This window comes from Protomyctophum parallelum, assembly GCF_964188405.1.
Source record: "Protomyctophum parallelum genome assembly, chromosome: 16".
NCBI classification, from domain to species: domain Eukaryota; kingdom Metazoa; phylum Chordata; class Actinopteri; order Myctophiformes; family Myctophidae; genus Protomyctophum; species Protomyctophum parallelum.
The window spans coordinates 39,027,583-39,043,042 of NC_139711.1; the positions used below are offsets into that span (position 1 = coordinate 39,027,583).

The window sequence follows — 15,460 nt, forward strand, 5'->3', positions numbered from 1 at the left end:
TGTGTGTGTACTGTGTGAACCACAGCGAGAGCAGTGAGGTCAAAGTCACACCATGCTAACGTCGCTATCAAGGACCGTCCTGGCTAAACAGCAGGGCCATGACATTCCCGTTTCCCACAGGAAATGTAGGCCTGTCACAATCATTGCATCATCGCCTTAATCGCAATATTTTGACATAATCGAGAGTTTCCAACTTTCCATGTCAGTCATCCATACATTTTCAAACATTTTCTCAAAAAAATTGTAGAAATATCAGATGTACAATTAAGCTTACAACACGTCACGAAATCGTGACCATTTATTTTCGTAGTTTATTACGTATTAATTTATATTTGTTCTTATTTTATTTTTATTGCCACCTTTATAGTACGGAACAGAACATCCTAAACATCCAAGCACTCAAAAGCTCAGGAAGTTCTATGTGATGAAAACCAGGACAGTTTGGTATAGTGAATGTTGAAAACTGGGACATTTAATGTTTTGGTTTTTTTAAAGTTATTTGTTTGTTAAAACTGGGACAATCTTCCCCCAAACTGGGACGTCTGGTCGTCACCGACAGCACTGCTGCAGAGAGATGAGACGTTACAGGATTATTCTGGGGGGGACATTCCTTGTAGATCTGCTATCTTTTGGTGAAGAGACATGGGGGGCCTTATCTTATTCTTGCGCCACACTTTACCCCTTGTCCCTAAACTTATTTGCCTTTTTTCTTTTACTATTTTGAAAAACATTCCGTTTCACTAAGAGGATCTAAAGTGTTTAAACTGAAGTGACATCATTGAATTCCAAATTCCAAAAGAAAGAAAGCAGCAAATGAAAGAACATTAACACTTTAGTTTCTCTAATAACAACCTAAAACATGAACCTTGGTTGAAAAAAACTAAAGTTGTCCTTTAAGAACTCTTACTGCTTTCAACAGCATCCAGCAGCACTTTTTTGGATGCTATTTCTTCTCTTGTGGTTTTTTTGGAAGCTGCAGGAGTAGGCAAACTTATTTTTCTTTGTTCTGTTATTCAGTTGAATAACCCCACAACAATACAGCTTTTGTTTGTTTTTTTTGTTTTAAACTACGATTTTTCTGAGCATTTGCTGTGCTTTTGTTCTGCTGGTTGGAGAAGATTGATGCCTCTAACCGCACACGCACACACATGCACGCACGCGCACACACGCACACACGGACACACACAGAGAGAGACCCAGTTTGAAAACCAGCAGGTGTGTTCATGATGTAGTGCTTAACGTGAGCCACACATACTGTACCCCCCACTGGACTGGAATCGGCCTTCTCTCATATGTCTGTTCTATACCGTCTCCCTCTCAGCTTTCCTGTTGTCTGTTCTTGTGTGAATACAACTGAAATGTACAGTATGTGGCTCCCAGCAATATTGCAAAAAGGAAAGGAGGAGATCGCTGTTGGTGTGTTCGTTCATATGTTGTAAGGAAAGGAGAAGCTGTTGGTGTGTTCGTTCATAACTTCATATGTTGTAGGGCTGGGCAATTAACCGGAAATATATCCGGGTGGCAGTGGCTCAGGGGTAGAGTGGCCAGATGGTAACCGGCCGCAAGGTCGCCAGTTCGAACCCGGGCTCCCCCAGAGTTGGTGTCGAAGTGTCCTTGAGCAAGACACTGAACTCCCTAATTGCTCCTGATGTGCTGGTTGGTGCCTTGCATGATTTCCGCTGCCATCAGTGTGTGTGAATGGGTGAATGTAATGCACAATCTATGTAAAGCGCCTTGGATTAATGTGCTATATAAATGCACCATTTACCATTTATATCAAAACGACATTTAGAACCGATAACTGACTTAATCTAGACTTGCACCATGTTAGGTTAATCGCATAATCGATTGTGTGGACGTTTTTGGGATGCCAGGTTAAAGGTGGCAGGTTAAAGGAGAAGATGGGGGAGACCTTTTGCTTGTCCCGCGGGGGAAATTCTGTTTCATCTTCAGTCGATGGATGGCTGCTGACTGAACCCGGGAGACGAACCAGCGACCTTCTGATGACCTCTCACAGCCTCTCTAAGCTACAGCCAGCCCAGATCAAGGTTCCGTCTGTAACCTCTTAGTTTAGACTGAGCAACATTCTGTTGTTCTGTTGCTTTGCAGTCCAAATGAGACTGAAGGCCCAGGTCATCGTGACATCACGTGACATCAGCCCCCATACTGTATATATGGTGCCCAGGCCATTGTGATTTATTGGTCGAAGTTCATCCCATGCCAAAGTGACCGCACTCGCCCAGCAGTCTGACGTCACCCAGGCGGATGCGTGCACACGCCGATGTGCCCCAGGAGTACGACCTCCACACTCTCATATATATGTCTGGTTTTGGTATAATGGCCCAGCCCTATACTCTTCATGCAGATTGCAGACATGCAGACTGGTGAGTCTGTCAGTCTAGGTCCATGATATTACCATGATACCGCAGACTCACCTCTTAGGTGTATATGCAAAGGCTAAACTTATGTAATTTAGATAGTATTTTTAGCACTCTAGTCGATACTATAGAGTGTGTACTCATAGTTTCATTGTTACAGATATTCTACTGTTGTTCTTGCTTACTGTATTCTGTCTGTCAGTCTGGTACCATGGTTACACCGTCCATGTAGCGTTCTCTACACAGAAAGACGGGGAACATTGATTTGCTGCGCCTGGTGACCCAGCCCGGTCGACGGACGGCGCTCCCAATGAAACGCTCATTACGACGTCCGCCACCGTGGTGTGTGTAGTTTTATGGTCATCATAGCCTTGTTACTGTCAAATGAAAAGTGAAGATATCTCCCCCTGGGGGTCGTTCACATGCACGCCCTCCTCAGTCCCTCCGTGCACGTTAACCTGGCTCATCAAGAAATCAGAGGATAATATGAACCCTGAGATCAGAGGATTCACAACGATTTCACCTCCAGCGAATTAGGAATAGGATAGAGTAATATTTTGTGATTATTAACACACTCTCTGTCTCTCTCTCGCACGCACGCACGCACACACACACGTGCGTTCTGCTTGTCTGAACATCCTTCGCCTCCACAAGGTTGACACACGACTGCGTCCTTCAGCTCCTGGTTGTCTCCGGAAGGTCGTGACCTTTTCTTTGATGTCCGGCATTAGTAGTGGCCGCCTGGCTGGTTGTCCCCGGGAGCAGTAGCTCTGTGTTCAACCTGAGCCGGACCAATAAATGGTTTCAGCGTTCTGGCCAGTGAAGGGAGAGGCCTGTATCTTTAGAACAGGCACCATGCTGTTAGCAGATAAGGACGCAGGACAATGGCAGCATTATTCTGTAGATTTTAAAGGAAATGGCTAAACTGACCATTGACATTTACTAAGGGTGTAACGATACATTTTAACAGCAATGCGATACATATCAATGACTTTTAAATCGGTACAGTGACTATTTAGCAAAGAGATTAAATCTGTGTGAAATGTGAAGATATAGACTAGTTCAGGTTTTGTAAGGGAAAATGTATGAATAATGGATGTAAATAAGTGAACACAGTGATTCTCTTGCAAATACATGTACATCATATTTGAACACATGGACAAGCACGTACCCGACATGAACACAGAGAATACACACATTTATCGATAGACCAAGTGTAGCGATATTGAATGGAAAAGTAATTAAACCATTTTTTTCTTCTTAAAATTGTTAAATACAATGCACAAGAACTTAGTATTGATATGCAATAGATTATTATTTGCATTGCGATACGATAGGATTCATACGAAGTCAATGTTGCCGTTTAGATTTCGTTATACCTCGATTCTTGAAATTAAAACCGATGTTTCGATGCAGTTACTATTTACGTGTCTAAAGTGGGTGTTTATCACTCTGTGTGAAAGCTATTTCAGGACAACCTCCAGAAAGGTGTGTTGTGGAAAAAAACGCTCGGGCCTGCCTGGCCAGGTGTGCCGATCACGCAGCCTAGCCTGTCTGTCAGGCAACAAACAGCCTTTCATTTCATGATCTGCCATTTGAGCATTCAGCATTAAGCACCAGATGCGTTCATAAATCCGCTCTGACGCTCTGCCGAGTGCCGTGGAGTCACAGAGTAAACAGACAGCTCTCTCATCAGAGTGTGACGGAGCACCGTGGCACATAATTATTATTCTGTGATTCATGAATGAGAATGATGTCATCATCCACTTTCCAGATGGAAAAACTGACATAAAGCCAAGTTAAATTAGCCAATGACAACGTTGCATTTTCTAAACAAAACAAAAAAACAGTATAATTATGGTTAGAGCTGTCACAAATACAATTTTAAGTTGACGATTAATTGTCGCACAGATAATTTGCGATTAACAATTTCATTGTGTTTTTTTTGCATTAACCCATTTAGACCTGACCTCAGTGGTGCTCAACATTTCATGTCAAGGACCCCCAGAATGATCTGTATTTGGCCGCGGACCCCCATCTGAAAATGTTGTTCCAGGGACGCCCCGGAAGTAACGATTTGAAAACGTTCGCTCTGAAAGAATATATATTCAAAGATTTGTGCCACATTTTCACGATTTTTCACTTTTGAGAACCACTGAAGTAGAGCACAGCAATTCATCCACTGTCCACATGCATCACAATTCATAATATGATCACACTGTTCACATGCATCACAATTCATAATATGATCACACTGTCCACATGCATCACAATTCATAATATGATCACACTGTCCACATGCATCACAATTCATAATATGATCACACTGTCCACATGCATCACAATTCATAATATGATCACACTGTCCACATGCATCACAATTCATAATATGATCACACTGTCCACATGCATCACAATTCATAATATGATCACACTGTCCACATGCATCACAATTCATAATATGATCACACTGTCCACATGCATCACAATTCATAATATGATCACACTGTCCACATGCATCACATTTCATAATATGATCACACTGTCCACATGCATCACAATTCATAATATGATCACACTTTCCACATGCATCACAATTCATAATATGATCACACTGTCCACATGCATCACAATTCATAATATGATCACACTGTCCACATGCATCACAATTCATAATATGATCACACTGTCCACATGCATCACAATTCATAATATGATCACACTGTCCACATGCATCACAATTCATAATATGATCACACTGTCCACATGCATCACAATTCATAATATGATCACACTTTCCACATGCATCACAATTCATAATATGATCACACTGTCCACATGCATCACAATTCTTAATATGATCACACTGTCCACATGCATCACAATTCATAATATGATCACACTGTCCACCCGCATCACCATCCATAATATCACAGGCACATCGTGCATGGAGCATGATTGTGTTATCAGTGTCATGCTGGGAAGAGGCCATCTGCACTTTTATAGCTTATAGTTCATCATATGACGTGCCCATTAAAAAAAAGAAAGCACTTCTACAACAGCAATACAGTGCAGCTGCGAGTCCTTTTCTATCCCAGTAGAATTCCAAGTAGAAAGAGAGAACAATGCAGAACAAACGGCAACGTTTCCTTGACCTGCCTCTGCCCACTGATGGCCATACAAATACATGCCAGTCAACAACAGGTTGGCACGGCACCAACAACACTGCAGCCAAATAATCCCCCCAGGGGGTCCTTATTTACTTACAACCGGGTTCAGATTGTGTTTTCTAAACGCTCCTTACGGGATCAGACAAAGGCCTGTCATTGTTTTTAGACTGTATATCCTCTTGAAGGAAATGCCTCCCATAGCTTGGGTTTTCGCCGTGGCGATTTGAGTGACCCGCCCATGAGGAGAGAGAGAGAGACCCTCCCACAGAGAGAGAGAGAGAGAGAGAGACGGAACAACAGATTAGGTTGCGTACCGGGAAGTGTTGAGGACGTGTCCGGTTACAAAGGAACGCTATCAAACGAACGACACCGAGGTCGGTATGCGAGGAATGTCAGGAGTTTAGCTCTCGTCTACCAAGCTTCTTTCTGAAGGGTTACCAAAAGGAAGTCGGTGTGTAAAGTAACTAAGTACATTTACTTAAGTACAGTACTGCACTCAGTTGATCTTTTAAAATTCTTTGTTGTTATTCATGTCCTCACTGTATTGCATCACTGCTATTGTTTTAATGTTGTTTTATGCCTTGCTTTTCTTTTCTTTTTCTCTTCATTGCTCTGTAACGCACCTTGAGCTGCATTTCATGTCATGAAATAACGTTTTATTTATTTTATTATTATTATTATTATTATTATTACTTAACCCATTTTTCGTCGTCAGGCCTGAATGGGTTTATAATTATCAATTACTTATTATTAATACTGAGGTATTTGTACTTTGTACACATTTTTTTTGGGAGGGAGGAGGGGGGAATTGACCTGTGTTCCTGGAAAGGGGTCACCTGTGTTCCTGGAAATATTACTATGGAAAATAAGGGCAGGGATTAGAGGGGGCTAATGGTATAGTCTGGGAGTCTCAGCTTCTCAAAACTGCCTGGAACTGCAGTCTGTCTGTATCCACTTTCACCCTGTTGTCGTCTCTTGATTTGGATGCATGTCGTTCTAGGCAAAATAGTGCCACAAAAATAGTGAAAATACTTCAAAATAGCCATGATGACGTGACGCGTTGTGAGCTTGCTTGTAGACCTGTTATTGTTGCGATTCGTCATGGAGTTATATACTGAAGGGCTTAGCGGTTGAGCCTTAAACCATCAAAGGGACACTTCTCCCTTTTTGCAAACAGATATAATTATGTTAATGACGTTTAGAAGATTTAGAGCACTTTCCTGGGGGTATTTATGTGTGTAATATGTGGGTTTTAGATTTTAGCAGTGAGCCCAGTGTCTCTGATGTTATCGACACTGGGCTCACTCCCTTCCTGGACTACAATTCCCGTAATGCTTTGGTGCACTGCTCCTCCTTGTGGATAGGGGGAGGGCTGTCTTACTGAGACAACATGTAGTCCAGGAAGTAAGTGAGCCCAGTGTCCTCCATGACATCAGAGACACTGCGCTCACTGCTAAAATCTCAAATATCTAAAACCACATATAAACGCACATAAAGACCCCCAGGGAAGTGTTCTAAATCTTCTAAACGTCATTAACATGCATTGTTTTTTGCCAAGAATCCCCCGAATTATATGTAACTGGTCGCAGAACCCCATCTATAAATATTTAGTTCCAGGGACTCCCAGAAGCAAAGACTTGAGTTAAAAATGTTCCCTTTAAAAATATATACCGGTATATATATTCAAAGATTTGCATAAATATTCAAGATTTAAAAAATAGCAGTGATGCGCTGCCTATATTATGCTTTGTATATCTGCTTAGTTTTGAATAGCCAAAGTATAACATTTGAGCCTTTTTTAGCTCAAATCTAAAATGACACGGATGCTTTCCCGGCTCTAGAGGGTCCAGTGGGTAATGAATGAACGAGCTGGCTCTCAGTCAATACATTTCACCTGGCTTTATCTTAGTTTCTGTCCAACTTCTCAACTCCCCAAAGTCTCTCCCCCTGTGACTGCTGATCACAATCACAATCATGCCTTATTGTTTCTCTGAAACACACTTTACCAAAGTCTGTTATATAAACAGGGCTTACAGTTCTGTCCTGACCACCCAGCACAAACAATGGAACACAGAAGTAATGCCTGGACTTACAGGACTCGCATTATTATTATGCAATTTAATATTACAGTCAGAACAGAACACACATTCAGACTGTAGCCTAGACTAGACATTACTACAAAGCCAGGGGTGTGTGTGTGAAGTCTTAAGAGTATACTATGAAAGAAACATTTAACATGCATAAATACTGTGAAGGCAGTCTAGACACGCGCACACACACACGTGCACACGCACTTGCACTCAATTCAGGTTGGTGGGCATAATAATAATAATATTGATAAATAATTCATGACAATAAAATTAATAAAGTATTTGTATTGCACTTTTCTCTTGTGTGTGTATGTGTGTGGGGTGGGGGGGGATCCACGGTCAGATAGATATCACTTGGGGGTCCTTGCCATGAAAATGCTTGTGAACCACTGGGTCTATATGATGTATATATTTAGTGGTGAACTAACTCGTCCATTTCCAAAAATTGTTTGGTGTGCAGTGAGAGTCCAGGGGCCGGGAAAAGGGGAGAGAATTATGTTTCCCTCCTCCGGAGAATGCAACCAGTGGAAAAGCTGGGGTCCTCTCACTCCACTCCAAACATTCTTTCCATAAAGCCAATCTGAAATATTTGAGAGACTGAAAGCCACAATTGCTGTGTTTTTTTTTTTGTGCATATTTCTGACTGGAGGCTTCAAATCTCTTGACTGCTGTTTCATTCGGCAGTGATGTCACTTTTTGGAGGAGACGACACGAGCGATGCCCCCACAGTGCCACCTACTGTCGGCTTGGCTGACTGTGTGTGTGTGTGTGTGTGTGTGTGTGTGTGTGTGTGTGTGTGTGTGTGTGTGTGTGTGTGGTAGTGCTACTGGTGGAAGACAAAGGCATGCAGTGCAGCAGCTGACGGTGCATGTGCACCGGTGGCCTTTGGCTTTGAATCGCATTATTTATCCACAGACACCGGACACACGTACACAAATTGGTAAATGGGATGTTGTGTCTTGTGACGGCTCCATTAAACGATCTCCACTTTGAGAGAATATGACCTCCAATTGTGTGTGTGTGTGTGTGTGTGTGTGTGTGTGTGTGTGCGCGCGCGTGTGTGCATGTGTGTCACAAGACACAATATCCCATAATCCCATTTACCAATTTGTGCGCGTGTGTCTGTCTGTCTTGACTCTTGAGTTGACGTATGTGTGTGTTTTATAGATGAGAGAGTTTGGACTCATTGCACCTTCAACTGACCCGTTCTCCACAGTACATTCTCATTCCTTCTCATTCATAGGATTTTTTTAAATTTTTATTCCATCCGCATTTTTTGTAATGTAACTGCGGTTTCCCCTCTGGGTTCTGTGGTCAACCAAAAGTGACTCCGCTTATTCAACGCTCTGCATATTCCAGATATTTTATAATCATATAAAATCATATCGGCTGAACTCATCAGTGGCCTAAATGGCCTTAGCTAAAATGTGCACATCCTATTGCAAACATAGGATTATAGTCACACTATAATTCACACAGTAAAAATCATCAGTGCTAGTGCTAATTTATCAAATTGTAACTATTGAGACTTAAATTAAATTAAATTAACTAAAAATCTGCTCTGGATTAGTCGAATTCACGTTGAAGACATGTCACGTTTACAAATCAACTTGACTACTAATTGATACCCAAGTAATTGTGATTAACGATTTAATTGTGTTTTTTTTTTTTGCATTGAACATTAGAACGTTACAATTCATATTTCCGTTTGCCTTTTAGGCCTCGTAATCACAACTTGCACAGGGCAGATATGACAATACTTTGTTAAATATACAAAGAAATCACTGACACATTTTATGCTTTTTCATATTTATCTTTTTCCGAAGAAATGTCAAAATAGCGGAAATAGTTGATCTACAAGCTTGTAGATCTGCAATGCAAGAATGCAAAATGTATGGACATTATGTTTTTCAACATGGAAAGGATTGACAATTATGCAAAAAAATAATTATTTTATTATCTCAAATAATTCCCATTATGTAATAATTGTGGCAGGCCTAGTTATTTGTGGAAAGGCCTTTTCAGACGGGCAGCGACTGACGCGCCTAGTGATTCACTTCCAATGAGAGGCGTGGCGTTTATTTTATTCTGAGAAGTTGACGGGCGATTGCGCAAGCGTATATATTTTCACGGGCGCGGTCAGGCGGTCAGGCGACAACAACGCCTGCGTCACTCGCTCGCCGTCTGAACAGACCTCAATAATAAGTAGTAGTACTCATTGCTTCTTGTCTTGGTGTGTGCGTCCAGTGTGGAGATCATAGTACAGGCTATGGTGGTCAGGAAGGGGTTAACTTCACTATGACTGTAGCGAGGACTTTCCTCCTGTGTGTTTCCATGTCTCCTGATCATTCACTAAACCACTGAGGGGGTCCACCCCCCCCCCCCCCTGCATCATGCATGGGGGGTCCTCGAGGGGGTTTCCACTCCAGGAGGTCCCCAGCTAAATAAGGAACATTTTTGGGCTGTTATCCCTAAATGTATTTATTTGCTTTTTTTCAAATAGCCGATCTATTTTTTAAATGTTTTTCAAAATCGTAAAAAAAAATTGGAAATAAGTTTAGGGATAAGGGCTGGCACAATATTCTGGCTATTCAATGATATGTTTTGAAAGTTGTGGACAAAACTTGACAGATTTGTGGCACGTCTTCTGTTAGCGGTATCGCTGGTGCAAAATCTATTCAAATTGAGGTCTGTCTGTCTGTCTGTCTGTCTGTCTGTCTGTCTGTCTGTCTGTCTGTCTGTCTGTCTGCGGCCGGAACAATTAGGTGATCCGTGAAAGGAATATGTTGAGAGCAACTTAACTGGCACTAACCTGCACAACTGTTCTTGTAAAAGTGCAGTTTTCTATTTCTGGAGTGTTGACGACATGTCTGAATGCTGTAAAAAGCTTTTGTGTACTTGAAACATGACCGTGTGTGTATGTGTGTGTGTGCACGTGCGTGCGTGCGTGCGTGCGTGCGAATGAATGAATGGAGGAATGAATGGCCTTTCAGTGGAGGTGTAGTGTGTGTCAATAGTTGTCTTGCTGATTGAATGCTGCATTATGTCACCTCAATACACCTATTATGTCACCTCAGTAGAGGACTAGACCAGAGCTGTCCATCTTGCAATAAATGCACCACATCTCTATCTTTGTGTGTGTGTGTGTGTGTGTGTGTGTGTGTGTGTTTGTGTTTGTGTGTGTGTGTGTGTGTGTGTGTGTGTGTGCATAATGCAATCCACGTAACTCGAGAACCGTTCGCCCCACCGACTTCAAATTTGACACTCTCGTTCCACACCGATGCAGTGCCCGGCCTCGGGTCGGTCGGATACACGGTTGTCCAGAACCGCCACAAAAGGCTCTGGTCAGAGTCAGACTCTGCCAGTGGACCTAATGAGCCTAAGTCCCCTCAACTGTAGAATTCCCAGCCTCTGCCAGACGGTTAAAACGGGTGCTATGACAACGGGTATCGCATACTAGGTTCCCAACTTGCATCGTTCCCAAGTTAGCCAATGTCCGACGGGCACAGCAGCTCTAATTTTAATAATAATAACGACTTATCGTTCAGCATTTAACTTGTTATACTTGTTGTGTACTGTGGCCATTCACTTTACAAACTGTATTTTGATAGTAATTATCAGTGGTGGAAACTATACTGCAAAAGCTTAAGTAAAAGTCCGGAATTGAAAATGTAATCGAGTAAAAGTACAATAGTATAAAATGTACTTGAAGTACCAAAATTACAAATTGTGCAGAATGTCTCAAGTTTTCAAATGTATCTCAATCTTTTGAAAATGGCAGATGCAACGCTATTTTCAAATAAATCAAATAAATGCACAGTATATATGGTGGAGACGTTAACATCCCTAGTCTCAATGTAATAGTAGGGAGACCACCTCTGAGTCCCAACCACTGCAGACATACTAGTTATATTCTAAAGATCACACCCGTGTGAAGTGAGGGGCGCTCTTTAATATCATCTTACAACATCAATTACAACATGATGTTTGTTTAAGCAACGGGTGCTAATGTTTGTTTAAGTCCTCAAACATGTTCAACATATCTTGAAACTGGTCAACATTTTAATTTTACTCAGTAGGGCTGTAGTTCCTGGTTTTCTACACTAGGTGGCATCAGATGTCTGCTTCTGTCACCTTCAGAATTCCAGTGTGTGTCTGGACATAAGGATGTGATTAAGTAAGAGAGTGTGTGTGTGTGTGTGTGTGTGTGTGTGCAACAATGGTCAGGCACTCCCCACTTTTCAGGACAACATCATTGTATGAATGTCCAGTCCAGCCCAACGACTGCAGAACCACATGTCTGGCTGCTTCGTAGGGACCAACACCCCATATAATGATGCTGATTATGTCAAAGTACCAACACTGCAATATGGAAATGCTCCGTTTCAAGTCAAAGTCCAGAAGTACAAAAGTATTGACATCAAAATGTACGTCAAGTACTTCTCATTTGTTAGTTATTTTCTGAGCGTGAATGAAGCTTATTCTACAGTTGCTCAAGACACCAACACTGCCAGGATTGTGGGTTTGATACAATGTACAATTTATGCCTTCAACACACTCTCGAGTTATCCAGAGCGAGCGTGCGTGCGTGCGTGACATATGTCTCTTTCTCACCCTATAAGCCTATAACCCCAACCTGAATCTTTTCATAATTGTAATCTTGACTCATTAAATCTTTATTAACCATAAAGGACCCATTTCCTCGCAGGGAGCAGAACACGCACGCACACACACACGCACGCGCGTGCGCATGTGCATATAAGCACATGCAATACATACGCACACATTGTTTCTCTCAGCAGTAGACAGTTGACAGACTGTGTGGTATAGTATTAGGAGTAGAGAAGGAACTTTGTTTCACCTCCATCTTAGTTGGAACAGCACCGCCAACCTGAGAACAGGATGAAGTGACACTCTCTCTCTCTCTTTCTCTCTCTCTCTCTCTAGCCTCAGTACCGGGGCTGACTCTCTCTCTGCAGTACTCAGGACATATCAATGTCACTGTGCTTCATTCATTGTACTACGGCCCACCAGCCCTCTCATCAATGAGTCCTCAGTCCATTGAACTCCACAGTGGCGTCAGTGTTGTGTGTTGGACCGTGGCTCAGTTCACTGTTGTGTTTTAGACTCGCTGTGGTTCAGGTTCACTGCTCTTACAGTTCTTCTGTATGCGATTGAGGCCAGTGGGACCGTATAGGAAGGAAGGGAGGTCACTGCCTTGCTCAAAGGCACGTGGCTGTTGTGTTCAACAGTCCTTATAATAAAGGGATCTTTCACAACAACAAAAAAAAGGTTTTTATCGTCTACTCAGGCTTTTGTGAAAACCCCGGCTAGTTTTTATGTTGCTTGATTTAGTATTTAGAAAACTATCTGGGGTGGGGGGTTTTTTGTTTGTTTTTTGGAAAGTGAAACCCTCTAAGCCACACCTTCTACAGATAGTTAATCATTGTGATAATGTTGTGTTGATGTAGCTTATCATTCAGATACTGTAGCCCTGGTGAGTGACCCCTGCCTGTTGTTCCTCTGTGTCTCCTCAGGACCTGGAGATCGTCTACTCCTATCTGCACGGCATGGAGGCACTGTCCAACCTACGGGAACATCAGCTCAGGTGAGACTCCGTCCATTGCTGCGTTCACACACACGACATGGGCACATGCAAAGATACAGTCTATCGCTGCGTTCACACCACGGGCACATGCAAAGATACAGTCTATTGCTGCGTTCACACCACGGGCACATGCAAAGATACAGTCTATCGCTGCGTTCACACCACGGGCACATGCAAAGATACAGTCTATCGCTGCGTTCACACCACGGGCACATGCAAAGATACAGTCTATCGCTGTGTTCACACCACGGGCACATGCAAAGATACAGTCTATCACTGCGTTCACACCACGGGCACATGCAAAGATACAGTCTATCGCTGCGTTAACACCACGGGCACATGCAAAGATACAGTCTATTGCTGCGTTCACACCACGGGCACATGCAAAGATACAGTCTATCGCTGCGTTCACACCACGGGCACATGCAAAGATACAGTCTATCGCTGCGTTCACACCACGGGCACATGCAAAGATACAGTCTATTGCTGCGTTCACACCACGGGCACATGCAAAGATACAGTCTATTGCTGCGTTAACACCACGGGCACATGCAAAGATACAGTCTATCGCTGCGTTCACACCACGGGCACATGCAAAGATACAGTCTATTGCTGCGTTAACACCACGGGCACATGCAGAGATACAGTCTATCGCTGCGTTAACACCACGGGCACATGCAAAGATACAGTCTACAGTTCATTTTCAATGGAAGCCAGATCACAGTGAAGTGACAATTTAAGGACTTTTAAGACCTTTTGAGTGGTGCGGCGACTCCAAGGAATGGATCAGCAATGTGTGTCCCTTGGTATGTTTAGAGTACCAACAGGGGACAAATAAAAGTGGCACTGTTGAGCTTCACACTGTGCACAGGTGCATGATGGGAAGCTGGGTTTTTAGTGTAACACCAGCACATAGCACAGTGAAGTACAGACTACGGTGTAGCACATGCACAGGTGCATGATGAGAGGCAGTACAGTACAGTACAGTACAGTACAGTACAGTACAGTACAGTACAGTACAGTACAGTACAGTACAGTACAGTACAGTACAGTACAGTACAGTACAGTACAGTACAGTACAGTACAGTACAGTACAGACTTCATACTCCGACAGCCAACAGTCCCACTCCTCCAATAGTAGACAACCAATAGTCTGACAACCAATAGTCCGTCACCCCAACAGCACCACTCAGTTTAGACCGTTCCGATTTTTTATATTAACTAATACAATAAAAAGACCAATACTGCATCAGTATTGGTATTCTGGCGGTCTGGTGGTCAGTGGAGTTGAAAGTTAGTATCCTGGTATAATAATGTAATGCCTAATCTAATCTAAATCGCTGCTGTTTATTCAGTGTGATTGACACATAAGTGTGTTGTTTATGCAGATTAACTTATCAGCTGTATAGATAGCCAGCTGATAAGTTAACTGAGCTGTTAACTGAGCTGTTAACTGAGCTGAGATAACTGAGCTGTTGTCTCTCCCGTGTGTAAGCATGAATGCGACATAACACAGGGAGAATCATTACCGGCAAGACGGAGTGTTTCCATCCATTCACAGAATGTAGCAGGAATTGTGGGGATAATGGAGAAGTGGGAATGATAATAAAAAAAACAAAGTCAACATTTTCAATAAGTCAATACAAACTTATATCAAAGTAAATAACAGTAATACATCATTGCTGTTGTTAACCCATTCAGGGCGGGAACCCCTTTTGGTGTTTTCAGCATTATGTTATGCTTTAGCTGTTGGAAAAATAGCAGATCTACAAGCTCATAGCGCGGCACCAAGTGCCACGCTCCAAGCTTGTAGGTCTGCTATTTTTGAAAAATCGTGAAAATGTGGTGCAAATCTTTGAATATAAATTATATTCTTTCAGAGCGAACATTTTGAACTCAAATCTTTGCTTCTGGGGGGTCCCTGGAACAACATATTTTCAGATGGGGGTTGGCGGCCTATTACATATAATCTTTGGGGTCCTTTATTGAGAACCAAATATTGAGAACCACTGATATAGAAACATTTACACCCAACACTTACACCCAGCACGTGGGTGTTATGACAGTTTGTAAGTTAAGTAAGTATTCTTGAGCCGACGAAATGATCTCTGTTCCACTGGGTTAGGGCAGGGCGATATGACTTCCAAACTATATCACAATATTATTAAAGACCTTTGCCACCATTACGATTAATGAAGGATTGTTTAAGAACAA

At 42.4% G+C, this 15,460-nt stretch overlaps 1 protein-coding gene across 7 annotated transcripts in view; it reads left to right on the top strand.

The window, feature by feature from the left end:
- The window catches only part of rapgef2b (Rap guanine nucleotide exchange factor 2b), a 139,348-nt gene that overhangs the window by 33,380 nt on the left and 90,508 nt on the right, over window positions 1-15,460 (top strand). For all 7 annotated transcript variants that reach the window (XM_083785247.1, XM_083785242.1, XM_083785243.1 and 4 more), the window contains exon 2: window positions 13,176-13,246. In XM_083785247.1, the coding sequence (XP_083641373.1) occupies window positions 13,176-13,246 (71 nt within the window). The remainder of the gene's footprint in view (window positions 1-13,175; window positions 13,247-15,460) is intronic.